At 36.9% G+C, this 18,711-nt stretch overlaps 1 protein-coding gene across 1 annotated transcript in view; it reads left to right on the forward strand.

Annotated features, from left to right (window-relative positions):
• Positions 1-9,368: 9,368 nt before the first annotated feature.
• The window catches only part of LOC134839789 (uncharacterized), a gene marked incomplete in the record, with an annotated part of 166,686 nt that continues 157,343 nt past the window's right edge, over positions 9,369-18,711 (forward strand). Inside the window, 4 exon segments of the mRNA XM_063855411.1 lie at positions 9,369-9,392; positions 9,728-9,868; positions 10,338-10,378; positions 12,961-13,040. Of these exon segments, the coding sequence (XP_063711481.1) occupies positions 9,369-9,392; positions 9,728-9,868; positions 10,338-10,378; positions 12,961-13,040 (286 nt within the window).

The following is an 18,711-nucleotide window of genomic DNA, read 5'->3' on the forward strand; positions in this document are numbered from 1 at the left end:
TCTGGGTACATGTTCTAATTACAGTGTCGTCTGCGTATAGTAAAGATTTATTGTTTTGTTGGTGTGAATCGATATCGTTAATGAAGTTTATGAAAAGCAGTGGACCAAGAGTAGATCCCTGAGGAACACTGAAGCTAAGTTTGCATTTTTAGTGGCTACATACTGCTTCCTATGTTTCAAATAAGACTTTAATAACTGAAAAATTGGTCCTCGTAGTCCATAGGACTCGCATTTTTTCAACAGGAGTAAGTGATCTCCTGTATCGAATGCTTTTTTCAAGTTGTTGAGGTGCATTGAGTCAGTTTTGTTTGATTTTTAAATCTTTGTCTTATACTTTTAATCAGTGAAACGATTGCGTCAACTGTTCCACGACATGAGCCAAAACCAAACTGATTTTTTTAAAGTAATTCAAATTTATTGAAATATGATATCTTGCGATTGTAAATAAATTTTTCCAGGAGCTTACCTATCGCTGGCATTTGGGCTATCGGTCGAAAGTTTGAGGGATCTGCTTGATTTCTCTTTAAAAACTGGAATCAGTTCGGCCATTTTAAGGCTACCTGGAAAAATGGCCTTATAAAAACAATCTTGGAACAGTTTTTGATAAAATTGGTGCGATACTTTTTTTTAACATTTATCAAAAGTAATTTTTCATTAAACAAGTCTGTGCTGAGTTTTCTTTTGATCCTATCTCACATTTTGAAAAATCTCTCTTGGCTATTTGGTATTAGATACATTGAATGTATTTATTGTTCCAGAGTTGGCAACCTATCATTAAACGTGCGGGCCAGTTTTTCGCCAGCTGTCGAAACGAATTCTTCAAAACGCTCCAATTTCGTTTCTGATGTTTCAAACGATTTTCGTCAATTTCCCCTTTACTTTCATTTAAAATTTTCAAAATTGTTTTGTCTGCCGTGGCCGATTGTTCGAGTTCGTAAAAGCATCAAAAGCCAATTTACACTGTTTTTCATACTTTTGTCTGACTTCAGAATTGCCACTACGATTATATATTTGTTTCAGACGAGTTTTTTAGCAGCAGCTTTTTTAAATTGGTTATCTATCCAGGATTCACGTGTTTCAACTTTTTTTTCGATAAACTGGAACAAAATGTTTAAGCTTCTCAACAACAATTCTTTTCAGCTCTTCAAAAGCGTTGTCGAGTTTTTTTTCATCAAAATTGTCATAATTTTTGTTTGATTATGAATAGCCTCGCTTATTTGGTTATTAATTTATGAATTTTCGAGGTTCAGCCACTTTCTATTTCCTACCGGTTTTCTGAATTCTTTTCATTTGTTAAAGACATCTTCAGAATTTCTATATATCCGTCATGGCTGCTATAAAAAAGATCCAAACAAATTTTCGATTGGTTGGTTTCTCTCGTGGGTTTGTCCGATTTCAGCAAAAATAAACGTTTCCCCGATAGAATTTTTGTCAATTCAATTGATTTTTCTAGTATTTCGAGCTATATTAATATTGAAATCACCACATACTATATGTTTTGTTTCTGGCGCAGCATTCGAGAATCCAGATGGATCTGCAATTTTTTTAAAGTGGATTTGTTTGTTCATGTAGGTGGAATATAGACTACTGTTAAAAAAATACATTTTTGTGTATTAAGAGCAATGGTTAAAAACTGGACATTTTTTTCCTTTACTCTGCCTATATCTGTGTACTTTTGGTCTTCCCTTATATATACACCAACCCCGCCTGATGCTTTTTCTGCTGCTTTTTTCAATTATATTATAGCTCTCAATGTTAAAAATCTTACTATCTTGGTCATTTTTCAGCCAAGTGGCAGTTAAACATTGTGCTAATAGCTTTTCCTTCAGACTATGAACTAAAATTTGCAGATCATCAACATTTTTCGAGAGCCAGCGTATGTTTTGCAAAATAAATGAGTCCATTACTCCCAGATTTTAAATTCTTAACTCCGATAAGTCCTTGTCAATCCTATGAATCCTTCTCTCTGCGTTGATTATTTTTTGTATTATTTAAAAAAAATATATAACTCCAAGAAAAATGTTTGTTGTGTGATAATATTTGGTTGTGCAGTTCAAATGAAAAACACAAGCTAGTTCAACAAATTATATAACTATTTGCTTGTATATCATTTTTGTTTAAATAACCTTATTTGTTTGATGTCCTTGGTTAATGAAAAACTAGAAAAAGAAAAAAACTTATCTAAAAAGTATCCTTAAATGAATCATAAAAATTGAATACCAAACGAATACAAAAGTTTTGGGCTGTTTTAATTAATAATTTGTTTCGATCTTTCCAATTTGGAAAAGAAACTGACTGAATTTTTTTTCAAAGCATCTCAGGTGTACCCCTGTCTTGTTCTTGGCCGGTCGCGAACTCAGTACCTGACAAAACCGTGCCCGCGGAAACACTGAAGCTTTCTTGATAGATATATCACAATAGACGGATTTTTTTTTAGTTTTCCCAAGTGGACCCCTGTCTCGGTTTTAGCTGGTCGCGATCTCACAACCTAACTCAAGACTGCTCGCGAATTCACAGGCAGGGTACTTGAAAATATTATCTTGTGAGGAGAAAAAAAGAACAAAAAGCCGTTTTTCTAAATACGGAAAAATATATACAAATTCTGTGAAATGTTTAAAAGAAACTAAACTTTTTTTTATAATTAATTAATTTCAAAATCCTGCCGATGTAAATTATGAATGCCTTTCCTAGGGTTTCATTGTCATGAAGAACGCTCAATATGGACTAAACTTGCCTAAAATTTCGAAAAATACCCTTTTACAGATGAAAAAATAGTGCTTTCAGGTTCTTATATAGCGTAAATGTTATAAAACACATAAGCTTTATCATTTTGATTGGGGTAGTACTACAGTGCCGACGTACAATATTGCCGAAAATCAAAATGATGTTCAATTGTGTCGAAGTTTGCTTTGAATATTGTTGTTAATCACCTCAAAGCACTGAAAATTAACCTGATTAAAGTCGACAAAATTATAAAATTCAAGGATGGCCATTTTGGTTGATGCTGCTTGTTTAACAAACAAAAATTCCTCAGTGCGGTTTTCTGAACAAACAATTAGCTCGGCAGATTGTCAAGTTTTTTTCTCGGTTTTGTTCCAAAACAAAACAGTATTCCAGCAAAATGCCAACATGTTGCAAACAGCTGAAATTTTTTAAAATTTCCTCAGCTTTCACCACTGTAGAACACATTTTTAGTTTCGGCACAGTTGTACTTCGGCACTGCTGAACGCCCTTTTCTGACTGGTCAAAAAAATGCTTGAACTTTTGTCAGCCTGTTAGCTAACATTTTTAGGAAGTTTTTTTGGCTAATACTTTTACTCTCATTGAATTAATTAGCAACAAAAATGCTACTTTTTAACTCATGATTTTTCTAATTTTATTTGTTCTATGAATAATAACCGATTTTAGTGGTCAAAAACAATATCATTACAATCGATTATAATTAACCGCACTGAATTTCCATGTTTAATTATCGATTTTATTATGTTTTCATTGTCAGTTTCCACCAAAACAAATACTAATTGATCATAAAGTGGATTATAATATACTTTTTGAAAAATCAATAAAGTTCCTTGTAATCAATTAAAATCCATGCACCCTGCACCCTCTCTTATCCTCTCAATTACACTCCCCAAGCCGCAACCCCCTCTAAAATCATCCCCTTCTTAAAAAAAACATGTGTGGCGTTAGGGGGGCGGCGGGGTCTGGGGGATTACTAACTTTTCAACCCTAACATTTAAGTTATACCATAGTTTTGGGGAACCTTTATCGCTTAAATCTTTTTGACAAAAAAAGTTTCGGATCTACTTTACAGTTCGGCTAACTAGCTGTTTCCCACTTACCACCCCCACATATCAAGTTTTCTCAGTTGTCGTGCGTGTTTTTATGGCTGAATGCGTGCGTGATGTTACAAGGTAAGTTATGAACAACACATGTGGGGGGTGGAAAAAAGCGTACTAACTTAATTTAGAATATTGGTTCATATGTCATAAATTAATTGCAATTAATTTTTCCAGTTTTCTCAAGTACAGCAAGATACGCGTCCCACATAACTTCGGAGGATATAATAAATCAAATGACCGACAATTTTGTGATTCAGAAACTGTCAACGACGCTGTCAAATACTTTTGTGTTCAAAAAGCATCTGAAACAGTTTTTTGAGCAATTAATTGAGCAGGTTCTCGATTATTTCATTGGTTGTAACGAGATCTGTCAATTAATTTATTGTTAGCGAAATAGTATTTGTTCAGATCAACCGTAGAATATCAGATCCGTAGAATATCAGATCAACCGTTGTAGATCAACTGTAGTGTATTTGTATAGCTATTAAATCTTTTAAATAACCAAAATTTTTGTTCATAATTTTTTCGATTATTGAGATTCATGTTGGTTGCCTTCAAAGTTAATTTTTGAAAAACGTGTGTTCTATCCCATCTAAATCGACGTGTGGGCGGAAATTGTACGGTTGATCCAATTGTTCCCCTGTCAATCAGTTAAGTCCAAGCCTTGAAGCCGGATAGCCGACAAAAATTGTTTGCGGACAGCCGGTTTTTTTTTTAATTTCCCGGATAGCTGAAAAAAATGTTCCCTGATTTTTATATATTATTGTTTCAAAAATCTCCGAATAGTCGAAACTGTATGTGGATAGCCACAATTTATTTTGCGGATAGCCACGAAAAGAACGCAGTTTGAAAGATGAAATTATTTCGATCCATAAATTTTTGGTCTCATCTGATTTCATGGCTCATTTGGAATGCTTTAAAGTTAACTTTAGTTTTTGGTATTGTGAAACTTTTTTCATCCATAATTAAACATTGGTAGTGGATTTTTTGCTGTCCTTCACATTGATGGACCTAGTGATATAAATGTCATCAGGAGTGTGCAATCTACATTCACCAAATAGATTGTTTCTGTCAGCTGAGTATGCTCTTTAACTATTTATGCGGTTGCTGTCACCCGACGCATAAAATCAGTAGATCAAATTAAAAGTGGTAAACAGATTCGGCTAAAAGCTTCTCCAGAAAACTCATTTTTCTAAGTTTGCATTTTTTCTCACGAAAAAAGTCTTAAATTTACAATTCCTCAACATGAAGTACAATTCATCAATGAAACACATTTCCTCAACATCAAAATATATTGACCAGCAAGTTAAAAAGTAGTATCAAAAATAGTCGAGAAAGTTCAGTTTCTATTAAAACGGTTTTAAGGTTTTTGGCATTCAGCAGGATTTTGCAATGTCCTGGAGAGAAAAAAATCGATCTTCAAAAATGAGGAGTTTTGGGTCTAAAAAGAAGTCGGTACAAAGTGATCGGTTGTGGAGTGAAGTCTTTATGCGAAGTTCGCTCCGAACTGAAACAGATCAGAAGCTTCATCAACTTGTAAGTTGAACATCGCTCGGTTGCCCATGCTCTTAGACCTTAAAAGGAGCAGAACTTCCCATTCCAGCCTGCCTTCTCTAAAGCTGTCAATGGCTAAATTTGAAAAATCAATTTGTAAACGATTAGGTGATTTAAATTTAAAAAATCTTTCCAAACCAACTAGACAAAGCTGCAAAATTGAACATTTAAACAACACTTGACATTTACATTATGCCCATAGGTCACTGAAGTCAACTTTCTTTTTGCAGATGGGGTAAGTGGTGCTGAAGTTTTTGATGCAAGAATTGCATATCTGGATGTATGAATGACCGGGCAATTTTGCTCAGGGCCACATTTTTTGTCAACTCTTTGCTGATATCACAAATACTGTAGTGAGACATCATGACTAGAGCAAGTTTTTTGCACAACAGCCATAAATTAGAGCCGTACTGCAAGAGTGAACTTTTCATGTGTTTGTTGCACTCGATACAAACGTAGTGAGATGGTCGCGGGAGAACTGTCTGATTTTGCTTCATGAATTTATTGTTCTTCTAGGCAGGCAGGGTATTCCTTCCTAGGTGGCTCAATGATCAACAGCTTGAACTGCTTTTCAGATCTTTCGATAAAAAAAATATTCAAGGTTGCTCCCATCTTGAAACAGGTTTTTGACTGCTTTTATTTGACTTTTAATGGCGTTGATCTGCTCATCAGTTTTGGTAAAATTTCATTATCCGTTCGGAGCCTAAATTTTCGCCAACTTCGCAAATGAAATTTTCCCAGTCGGCCTTATTCAGGTTGGTAAAAGTCTTGTTGGCTGATAGAAGAAGAGCCGCGTTGGAAGCAATTTGTATGAATATTGGCAGATGGTCTGAGCTAAGCGTAGTCTGGGGTTCACAATAGCGATACAATACAAGCGATTGAGCGGCGATAATTATCTCAGAAGAGAAGTTTTGTTGAGATATCATCGAGCGAGTTTTGACTTCAGTATTAAAAAGGGCATAGGGAGAGACAGTTATGTCATCTGCGAGGAGGACACTGCACTCGTCTAGGGGAGATGGAAATTCCCATGGGGGCTGTGGTCGTTTATGTCTCCGATTCTTAGTCCATCAGAGTAGCTGAGTTAGTCTTAAAGTGATGCGGCAAAGAGATTGGTCTTATTAGATGCATCTGAGATCTCATAAAATAGTTTCAGATCGAGTACACTGTCTGTTCGTCGCCGTCTTTAGAATTTTACCGGATATGTTTGTGAAACGGTGGGTGTTCACAATTACCTAAATAAAAAAGTCCCGTTGTTACCAAAATCGAAAACAGTTGTGTTACTATCAATTACTGTTCAATTAGTCCAAGACTACCAAGCCGACTTATTCGATTTAAGGTAGCTGATGGTCGCGCTACCTGTGGGTCGCTTGTGGCGATAACTGGTTCTAATTTTTATATGTATCCGACCCTCTGTTGGCAAGCTCGCAACACGTTGGCGCGACTGCACGATTCTTAGGGTGTTTGATTTTATGCTGTTTGAACAGAACTGAATTGGTGACTATTCAGTGGCCCGAAAATTGACCAGATTCGAGTTGAATTGTTTTGGTAGAAACGCGACTGGAAACCAATGTAGATTTTTTAGATCAAAAAAAGAAGCGCTCGATCAGAGTTATCTTAAGAGCAGGTAAATACCAATCAATCCAAAATCAAAGACTGAAAAATAAGTTGTTTTTTTTTGCGAAAGAGCTCCATTTGTATGAACTAGTGAAAACAGTGTCAAATGTTTTTGCTCAAGAAGTGAAAGCCCTATTCAAATTTTGAACAATCTCATTACGGAAAATAGTGAATAAACTTCCAGAGCATACAAAAACCCAAATGAGTCAATTGTTCTTAGGCTAAGAAAATTGTTAAACATTATCCTAAATTATTATCCTAATTTTCTCGAAAACTTAAAAACTTTTCTCGGAAACATAAAAATCCTTCTGTCCACAAAATAAATTTATTCAATCGTATTTTTTCAGACTGCTACATCCTGGATAGCGAAGACAGACCTCTTAAGAAAATTTTTCTATTAGTTAAGGAAGCTCCATGAGTCTTGTTTGTCTTTTTTCTTGTAAAGTTTCCTATCCTCATTTATTGGCGATAACCAATATAAATTAATCAAAGTAGTCGCATGATTTGATTTCAAGTATTAAGAATTTATTTCTCACCCAGTATCAATAACTTACTAAATGAATTTCGCTCTGAGACACCTGTGAACGGACATGTAGGTCCAATAGTGCTCTCCTAGGCAGTAAAATTGTTGGTGTGTTTTGTAAATTTATTAATTAACCACAATGGAATTGCCTGAAAACAAGTTATTTTTATTATTATTTTTTCGGTACAACTGAACGTTGGTAAAGAAAGTAAGAAAAAACTTATTTCTCCTGTAAAAAAAATTGAATCAAGTCATAAATTATACAACAAAATCTGGAGACGACAGACAGCGGGATCATGGGATCCAACAAACTTCTGTTCTTATACTGCAAGTAAATATAATTCAAACAACAAAAAACTAAAATAACAAATTTTAACTAAATTTTTTATTACTTCTGAAAGACATTCTAACGAGTTAAATTTCGTCAATTGACAAGCAGATCGAAAACCTGTTATCATCATTATCATACCCATACTAATCAGCCAGCACAATAATGTCATTAAACACAAATCAAAGAAAATTTTTCTTTCAACCAATAAATTAAAGTTTGAAAAACACAGACAAGAAACAACAGAAATTACATTTTCACTTTCACTGCACATTGCCCATTTGAAGTGAATGGACTACATTGTGCTGAGATAAAAACCAACAAAAAAAATGTTTGTCGTTGTTTGTTTGTCGCACAAATGGTGCTTCAGCCGTGCAACTTTTTATTTTAATGCTGGTCTTAATGCTACTTTGATTTCCGTAGTTTCAATATAACTAGACGAATACCCGAGAAGCGAGGTTGGAGAAATCAACTTTCTTCTGATATCTCTAAAATTGGTCTTACAAAATCTATCGTTGATCGAAAACGAATAAAGGATGTAACAAATCAGCAGCTATTGTGGCGCTCATTGGTTGTTGTTCCGACCATTGAAAATGGGCAGAAACTTTGTATCCGGGTGCGTTTTAGCTTTTTTCTTTTTTTTCCACGCAAAATCAGGTATTACAAATAATCATTGGACTGGGTTGAGTGATATATCATTTTAAAGCCCTTTCAGTCGTGATTCGACTCAAAGTTAAAATTTCCCGAAACTTTTTTTGGCATCGCGAAAACTGGTTTGAAATTTTTTGATTTCGAGCGACGAAAGCCAGGTATCACGCTTATTTATGCTTAATTTCGGCCGTGTATAATAGCGTATTTCATTTTTACTCGAGTAAAATCAGTTTTTGGAGATTTTACTGCCATTTAGGCAATCAAAAATTTAAATTTCTGCAAAAAAAAATTTAAAAAAAGTATTTTCATTTAATTTTTTTTCTTTATGATTTTTTATTGTTTTTCTAGTCATTTTTCTTCAAAATTTTTTCTTCTGTTTGCCTTTAGTACAGTGATTGTCGAATATGCCCAAATTAAAGTTATACGTCGGATCCTTTTAGCACACCACGCAGAAAAAAAACTTCACTAATTTGAAAAAAAAACTTCTTTTTTTTTTGTTTTTTTTAAAGACTATGACTATGAGGGGCGGATCTAGGATTTTCTCGAGGGCTGGAGCAGATTTTCAAAAAGTTTTTGAAAATTTTGCCGACCATTTTTTTTGAATAGCATCTTCTTATTTATTATCCAATGATGGCAGTTCAACTTGAGTTTTTGTCTTCAGCGGCTCACGACATCTGCGGATACCAAGGCAGTGAGGGGCAAGGAGGTGGAGAGGGAAAAGACAATGTGCTGAGTGTGAACAAATGGGACCAGGGATGTTCGCTAATAAGATATAATAATTTTTTTGAATAATTTTTTTCTATCAAATTGATTATTGGTAACCTGCAAAACTTGTTTGATGAATCGCCCTTTTTTCATGATTTCTGGGGTCATTCTAAGGGCTAGGAACATTTTTCATTTTGTACCCTTACGAGAGAATTTTAGAGCTTGATTTTGATAAGGTTGTTGGAATTGAAAGAAAGAATTTAATTCTCCAGTCACTAATTTCACATAACAAAATTTTAAATTAGTAAAGTGTGATTCTGAGAAGACCAAGTAGTCCTTTGACCTCTATCCTTTTTGCTCTGGTATTTAGCCTACGTATGGAATTTTTTTTTAAGAAAAAAAAAGTTTTTAAAAATTGTACAATTGTACCCTACTTCATTTGTGGTAACTAAATAAATAGGTTGATCTAAGCAGAGCTCATGTTTTGAACATCCTTGGCTGTGACCTCAGATTGAGGTATGCTACGAGTATGTGCGGGTGGGGGTGGAAGAGGGAGTGGAGTGGGGCGAGGCGGAGGGGGATGAACCAGTGTGGTACTATGGACATGTGTCTTCATCGCCACTCAACGCATTTCCAAAAGTGCCACTCATGGTAAGAAAAAAAGCCAAACAATTGCAGCTGTTCTCCGTAAAGAGCCGAACAGCTGGTCGGTATGTTGGCCCTTCTTTGGTTTGACGAAAAATCATTGTTGGCAATAGTGAATCTTGCATTGAACAGTTTCGGTTTCGAACAATTACAAAAACCCAACTTATAACATCCTTTGATACAATTTAAAACCTCTAGAAACATTCTTCTTAGCATGGGGGCCCGTACTTAGAAGATTGTTTTTTTTCTTCAAAAATTCACAGGCAGTGGAAATTTTTTTGGCAAAATAGGGCTTACTAGTGTTTCGAGAGAGCTCGTAAAATCATTTCGGTCAACTAAACAAAAGGGTTATCAAAATTGTTGAAAATGTTCTAGGTTGCAGGTGAGCTGCTACATTTTTCTGGCTTTCAGTTTTTCTGCTTTGATGTTTTTTTAGACTTATATAAATAGATGTTCATTTTCATTTGTGTTCCAGGGTCTGATCCCTGTGTCGCACGTCACCCACGTCATTCCAAGGTTAGTCTACCAATTTTTTCGGTACTAATATGAATTTAGGTGCACAAATAGCACACACGCTTTTTTAATAATAGTTTCGATGTACCAACAAAACTTGAATTAAGTTAATTGAGAAAATTCAGAAAAGAATTTTTGTTTGTTTTGGCCGGCGAGCATCCGAGATTGAGGGGGAGTTGATATTTGTTTTCGAGTCTTTGCCATCCATTCAACTCTTCGGTACTTACAGCGAACCAGCCAAAAATAAAACCAAGGGACTTGAACATAATCAAAGTAAATTGGTTAAGCTCTGTACTACGTAGACAATAAAAATTGAAGAACAGTTGATGAACTGTCAAATCCTTTATTCAACGTCTTTAACGAGCTGCAATTACGGGAAAGTAAACGTATATTCAAGGCCAGATCTGTTTTTCTCGAGTGAGGGTCGATGCTCAAATATTTTCGAAGTTTATTGACCTTTTTTTTAGGTTGACCATATTCAGGGGCGGATTTAGGGGGGGGGGGGGGGGGGTGCGGACGCCCCCCCTTAGGGATTCGACCCCCTGCCGACACAAAGGGTCCCCCCTTTGATGCTTTTTCAGAAATCCATTTTTGGCCGACCGACCCTAAAATTTTTCTAAAGGCGCCTTTGGCGCCAATATATACTAACTTTGAGGGGGAGCGCGCGCCAAAAAAAACGCGATTTTTTTGTCAAATTTTTTCTAAAAGTGCCCAAAAACGGCTTTTTTGACTGTTTTTTCAAAAATTTGCCTGCGGCGCAGTAAATTTTGCCAAAATAGGGGGAAAACAGGGGGTGCTTTGAGAGAGCTCGAAATAGGGGGTGCTTTGGGAGAGCTCGAAAAATCAATTTGGTCGACCTAAAAAAAAAAAAAGGTCGTCAAAATTTTCGAATTTTTTTGAAAGTCCGCCCCCCCTCGAGAAAATCCTAGATCCGCCCCTGACCATATAATTTTTAAATGTCACAAATACGCCTTATTTTAATTTTTTTTTTTCAAAGAAAATGAAAATTTTTATGCTTGGGTGTTTTTTTCATTGAAACCACTTTCTAAAAAAAGTACTTGAGTGGGAATCGAGTCGAACCGGAATCAAGGCAATATCCCAAATACGTAAATTGTTCTTTTAAAACTTTGAAGATTTTATCTATGAAGTATTGCTCCGCATACAAAATTGTTCTGAATTGAAATCGGGGAAGCTAACTGGTCATATTTTTGTTCCTGCTTTTGATGAAAGTGATGGAATATTTTTGGTCGGAATGGTTTTTTCTTCTGACAAATTTCGACTTTTTAACTAGCAATTTTTGACTGAGTTGTTTGTCAAGGATTTTGGTGTTCGGAGTTCAAAATTAAACATCTATTTTGCATGTGGTCGATTTTTGCAAATTATAGCGGTTTGAGTGGGACTACTTTGACGGCTAAAATTGTAATTGGGATAATTGTCGCGCAATATATTTCGTCTTATTAAAGCGTAAGCGGCAAATTAAGTCCGTCCATACTGAACTGGGGTGGGGCATCACTTATTTTTGCATAGCTTGTGGGCAAAATCAAAAAAGATTAATGGTAAAAAAAATCAAATTTGTCTCATTTTTTCCAGATCATTTTTGAAGAATTTTTTATTCAAAAAAACTTTTGATAGACCTAAGAGAGCAGTCAGAGCACTCTGGTTTTCACCTTAATACAAAGCCTGTTTAAGCGTCTAAATTTTAAACACTCAATTTTTGATCTGGACCAAAATATTAAGTCTCTTGGTCCAAACTTGTTATCATTTTTTTAGTACCAAAAAACTGCTGCTGACCAATTGAAGGGTAGTCAGAACATTCAGATTTTTGCCCGGATGTCGCTTTACGAGAGCAGCCTTATTTTCTCGTCATGTTGTATATAGGTTTCAAATTTTCATTAAAGTTGCACTAGCGGAAACATTCGTGCGGTTTGTCGTAGATATGGAATATGTGTATCGGCATAAATGGTTATAACATGGTCCGGAAGAAATACCCACTGCTATGAAAATTCCTTGTGACCTCTAAACACAATTGTTTAATGCTCCAAACATACACAGTGAACGCATAATTCGATTTTTTTTGTTCCGACTATTGAAAATGGTAAGGATTGTTCTATTCGGATATGTTTTAGATTTTTCGTTTTTTATTCATTTTGCTAAAAACAGGTACCAAAAATAATCATCGGACTTGTTTTAGTGATATATCATGTTGAAGCCCGAGTTGTGATGGAAGCTTTTAGAAGCTTCATTTAGCGCATCTGTGGCTAAAAAAAAACTTTCAAAAATATTTAAAAATTTTGTGCAAAAAATTGAATTTTTTTTAAAAAAATGTTTATTTACGTTTTGAAGACAATTGGAGTCGTTTCTGCCTGATTTACTAAAACTCTGCGCATTCACATAAGTATCATCACTAGACGCACAAAAAAGACTCTAACTTGAAGAAAAACGTTCTTTTTTTTTCTGAGAATGTGGTCGGAATATTCTGTGCAACTTTCACAGCAAGCAGCTATCCTTGTTATACCTTTTTCTCTATTTGTTTTTATATTTCAATATTGGTGGTCGTTACTTTACTCTGTGCTGTTCTTCTGCAGAGACCTGGATATCAATCTGAGTGGCTCACATGAAGACGAAGAATCAGATGAAGGGAAGGACAAAGAAGAGGGTGAGAATGGGAGTTGGAGTGAGGAGGGGGTGTTCTGTGGGGACCTGGTGTCTCTGTCTCACTGTTGGCCAACACTCACACATAGAGCACTTGCCACTTCTGTTAGTACTACTATGCGATTAAAGAATCAGAAATCGGTCCGATCGCTGCGGTTTCTATATTATTTGGTAGAGACGAAATTTAAACAGTTTCTGAGTCCGAGAATTCGTTTGTATTTGACCCGTGAGCAGACATACCAAGTGCCAGTTCTAACTTAAGGACACTTTGCGTGCTGATAAGATTTTACTGCAGACTAAAGTTGTTCATAAATTGATTCTAATTATGTATGTCATACCGCGATGTATCATCGTGTCAGTTACTGAATCCAAACGGATTGATAAACAAGATCTTTGGCGTAAGCGAGATAAAACAACTGATTCATAAAACCATTTATTGACGTCTGGGTTTTTGCTCATAGAGTTCTCTGGCTCTACGTCTTTACAAGGTCAATCGACCAAACAATTTTTCTCAACGTAGTGAGTTACATATTATACTTTCTGGAAATATGTATAATTTCCCAGTTCTGGTTTGTTAAGTGTGTTGTCTTCCTCGTTGTTGTTTTCGTCTTCCGTTTGTTTCTTCCGTGCCTTTTTTTTTCAATAAATAATATTCCTAAATATTCAATGATTATATTCCTAAATCCTTTGTTATTATGATTATTATTATATCTCCGTCAGGCCTTTTTCGGGGCTGTCCACCGGGGAGATAAGGTCGATGATTTCTGTTTTATCTTGGTGTTTATCCGTATTTTTTGGGCTGATAGGCCTCGAGGAATTTCATGCACGCTTGGCGTTTTGTTTGAGAAACCCATTTCATGGATTAACGATTTAAGGCTTGGCTTTGTGGGTGACGGCGTTTTGTCAGGTGGTGACTCGATGTTGAATTGGTTTTTCTTATTGGCTCCGATTTTCATTGTATCGATCGTATAGATCGGTACGGGATTTCCCAGGGCATTGCCAATGTTGAATGGCGGTTACGTACTGACTTTCTGGTCGGTTCGGCGGGTAGGACACTTGGGGGTGTTTTCTTCTGGTTCAGTCGTTTTGCCGGTCGCACGTTCTTTTGCCTGTTGGCTTGGCTCGTCGCTTCGTTGGACTACTCTGCTGTCCTGCGACCTGCTCTTTCCTGGTGAGTCGCTTGAGGAGACTTGTTGCTGCATCCTCTTTGAACATCGGATGTTGTGGGGCGTTGGATTGTTCGATGTCTAAAAATCATACACAAGGTCCGGATCTCCGCGCGGATTTGTACGCAACGTAATCACTTAGTCTTGAGGGTCTGCAAGGCCCGTATATTAGAGAATTAGGGAGAAATGCAACTCCACTATTCCTTAGTAGTCTGGGTTGTTTCCCAAACCTTTCTACCCACGCAGTTAAAAATTTTCCCGGCGGCGATTGTTTTGTAGTTTTGTTCAGAAGTCTTGGGGTCCTTTACCTATGTAGCTATCCGGATCGTTTTCTGGCTACCTGCTCTATCCGTTTTTTGATGTTTTGTCTTTTGTTTCCTTTGCTCCCTTAAATTTTAAACGTCCTAAATTTAACTTATCCTTAACTAAATCTATGGCTCGTCTAGTTTCCGCTTTTGATGTTTCCTGCTGTTGTGGCGGTGATGTGTTCGCAGCTTGAAGAGTTGTGGGTAGTGTCGTGCGTCGCTTTATTGTAACTCCGACCATCTTTGTAAATCGTGCATGATTTCCACTGGTAGAGGCGATTTTTTGAGGTGGTCCAATCTAAACATGCGTGTTTTGCATTTCCCAAGTTAGGTTGCTGCTGGGAGAGCTTACTAGCAACTTGTTGCTAAGTTGGAAAAGGGAGTATTCGGTTTTTTGTTCATGTGTGCTTCGAACGGTGAAGTTTTAGTTTTTGCGTGTGTTGTAATACGTAGTCTTATTAAAATTTCGGCTGCATCCGAAGTAGTTTTATACGGTGAGTTGTTTTTGTCTACTCTCATTACCGCTAATCTACATTTTAATGTTTGAATCAATGTTTCTACCACCCTATCGCTCTATGGTCGTCTACCGGTGCAAAGAGTAGTTTGATGTATTTTGTTCTACAAAACGGTTGGATTTTTTGGCCCTAAATGTTTGTGCTTGGTCACATCTTAACTGTCGCGGTATCCCATTGTTTGAGATATACCGTTGCATGAATTTTATGACAATATCTGTCGTTGTGTTTGCTACAACTTTTGCGGCGGAGAGTTTTGACCATTTATCTATCGCAACAAAAAAGTAAGTGTCCTTATTTAGTTCATCAGGGAGGGGCCCGGCGAAATCTAGCTGTACTTCTTCATTTGCACCACCGGCTCCATTTGGAACGAGTGTTGTTTTCCTTTTATTGGCTTGAGATTTTACTTTGTTCTGTTAAATGTCGGCAGCTCTCTGCCATCTGGAATATCGAGCGATGTATGTGTGGGAACGACACACGTTGGCACGAATCCAACATGGCTGCTGATCCAGGATGTGTTAAGTGCAGACTGTCTGGTACTGTTTGTCTTAGTTGCGTCGGAATGACGATTTCTTCAGCAATCAGCAAACAGACTTCTCTCACTTGTAGTCGGTTCCAGATGTTGAACCAGTTTTGCCCGTACGAAGTCTTGATCGCTTCCTAGTCTCGTTTTGTTTAAAGTTGATAAGTGGTCGCAAGTTTCTATCTTTCTTGGTGGCGGTGGGGATGAGTACCCTAGTCAATTGTGGCGACGATTCCCTCTATGATCAGGTTGGGGCTGGTCTCTAGTTGCGTTTGTTGCGTATTCGTCATGGTGGGAGATTTGAGATTCGGTTTGAGTTCTTCTTACCTGCATTGAGTTGGATCCACGCAGCTTACGTAACATTCATATGTCTCATGTGCTTCTATGAAAAGTTCGAATTGAGTGGCTGCTGTCATCGTGATTTCCTCTGTTTGCACTGCTTGTGTAGCATCTTCCTTAAGCGTTGATGTTGAATGTTAGGTATCTGTGATTGGTGGGTTGTCGCTAAAAACAAGTCGGGAAGTTTGGTTTTTTTTTGGGTTGTGATATGAGGAGTTCTAGTGCGTCTTTAAATCATGTTGGTGGAGCGATAGTGATTGATTTCGGTTTCCTTGTGGCTGTTTTGCGCTTGTGCCACTGTGGATCGGACAAGCTCTTGTCTCTGTCCGATGAGCCCTGCCATGGTATTTCGCTCCTGTCTCGTGTTTCAAGCGTTTTCACATCATCCGGGATGAAACTTTTAAATTTTTCAAGGTCTTTTTGACGACTCATTTTCTCGGAGTTTTTTTGTATTAAGTTGACAGAGTTTTGAGAATTTTGATTTAGATATTTTGTTGACTGGATTTGAGTTGGTTTTGAGCAGAATTGATTTGATTTGAGTGTTTGAGAATGACCGCTTCCTGAATGTTCGAATGTTTGAGTTTTAATTAAAATTTTGAAGTGCTAGTTAGTGTTCTTTTTTTTCTGCGCGCTTTTTGATCAGCCGATATGGTGCTCTGTTCTGATGGGCTAGATTGTTCAGTATGATGTTTTCAATCATTTCAAGATGGTTAATGAATGAATTAACTGATTCTACTACAAATTCTTCATCGTAAGCGCTTGGAGGTATTGCAAGTCCAACCGGATTTCGTGACATATAATCTATTAGTCCCATCTTATTCCCCGCCAAATGTTTGATGTCAAAGTTAAAGGGAATTAGCCGGTCATTCCATCGTGTTTTCCTGCTTTGACTGGTTTTTGATCTTTTGCTTGCGTTTAATGCGCTGATTAAAGCTTGATGATCTGTGCTGACGGTAAAGTGTTTTCCGTATAGATAATATTTAAAAAGTGCGATGGCCCAAACTACCTCGAGTAACTCTAGCTCGTTAACAGGATAATTTTCTTCTGGAGAATTTAGAAAACATGAAGCACAAGCTATGGCCACCCAGCGTTCTGGGGAATACTGCTACAAAGCTGCCCCTAAACGTGACGTCGATGCTTCGCATACCATGCGGGTATCCAGGTTTTGGTCAAAGTGTTTGTTTGAGTTGTTTCTGAAATTAGCCTTAGGATATTACTGAATGCCGTATTGTGTTCGAATTTCCATTCAATTTTTTTTTGTGTTTCTTAGTTGTGGGCGGAGGGCGGCGGCGGTTTGTGCTAAAATAGGGATGTAACGTGTTAGATTGTAACGTGTTAGATGATGTATATAGCCCATGAAGCTTCTTATTGTTTGAATGTTTTGATGATGTTATTTTTTCAATAGCTTCTGTTTTCTTTATAAGTGGCTTTTTTCCTTCGCTGTTTATGTTGTCTTCTAACCAATCAACTTGTTTGCATGCAAACTTACATTTGTCCAGAGACATTGAGAGCTGTTTTTTGTCTAATTTTGTCAAAACTGCTTGTAGTTTTTTTTATGTAGCTCGAGTGATCCTTTCGTTATTAGCAATATGTTGTCCAGATAGGCGTATGTATTTATACAGTTCGTGAGATTCAGGTCAAAAGCCTTCTGAAATTCGACCGGCATGTCAGTGAGACCGTAAAATCAAGTCTGAAATTAATAAGTCCCGGTGGCGGTGCCTCCGATGAGGCTAAAAACGCATCGTTCTCTGGTTTGTTTGTCCAACGGGATTTGTGAATAAGCTTACCGTAAATCAAGCGTAGAAAGTAACGTTTGTTGAGATTTATTTGATTTTTACTACCTGTGCAATATTTTCCAAAAGGAGATCTATGTTTGGCATTTGGTATTTTTTTGTGGATATATTTGTTAATCTTTTTAGAATCTAGTGCCATCTTAACTGTCGGATCCTTTTTCACGGTTTTAACGATTGAGCTAATAAAAAAATATCAGTCTGAACAGTTGCCTAATTAGATTGTGATTTTGATCGATTAGTTCGTTGAGTTCTTTTTCACCCGTTCTTGCAAATGAATCGGGATTCGGCGCCCTTTTTGTTGAATTGGGTTTGCGCCTTTGCTGAATTGCGTTCGCATTACGTGGTTTTTTGATTTTCCGATTCGTATACACAATTGTTTGAAATGGTTTTCGACCCACTGTCTCACTTCCGTGTTTGAATCTTCCGTTTCTTGTATACTTAACATTTGATGTCGTTTTGGTTTTTCTTGAATCATTTTGATTCCGATTTATGGTAGTAGATTTCTACCTATTATATTTGCTGGTTGTAGTGTCCAGCTTCCGGTTTCTATTGCGATTTTGAGTCTTCCTTTGGGAATAATGTTTTCGACATTATAACATGCCAAATTTCTATTGGCTTCTTCGGTGGGATATATTTGAATACCCTTGATATGTATTTTTCCTGCAGTCGAAGGGCCGTTTTTTTGGTTAAGAATAACATCGAGCTTCCCGAATCGGCGATGGCCAATATGGCTTCCGATTTAGTTTTCAATTTTACGATGTGGCTGTTGAGATCATCTTCCGACAAGCTGCCTGAGTTTTTTTTTTTACCTAGAATGCTTCTGTAATGGCCATAATTGAAAGTTTCTCCAGTTGGTATGCTTCCCATCCATCCGTGGATGTGAGTTCTGCAAACGCAACTGGATCATCATCTGTCATTTCATTTTCAATTCCCACTTCTTGTTATTGTTTTTCATTCCGGTCCTCCAGGTTTATCAAAACCCAGGTACTTTGGCAAAATGGCTCCGTTTGGCGCATTTTGAGCAAATTTTGTCTTTTGCTGGGCAC

This window comes from Symsagittifera roscoffensis, chromosome 2 (assembly GCF_963678635.1).
Source record: "Symsagittifera roscoffensis chromosome 2, txSymRosc1.1, whole genome shotgun sequence".
Taxonomy (NCBI): Eukaryota; Metazoa; Xenacoelomorpha; order Acoela; family Convolutidae; genus Symsagittifera; species Symsagittifera roscoffensis.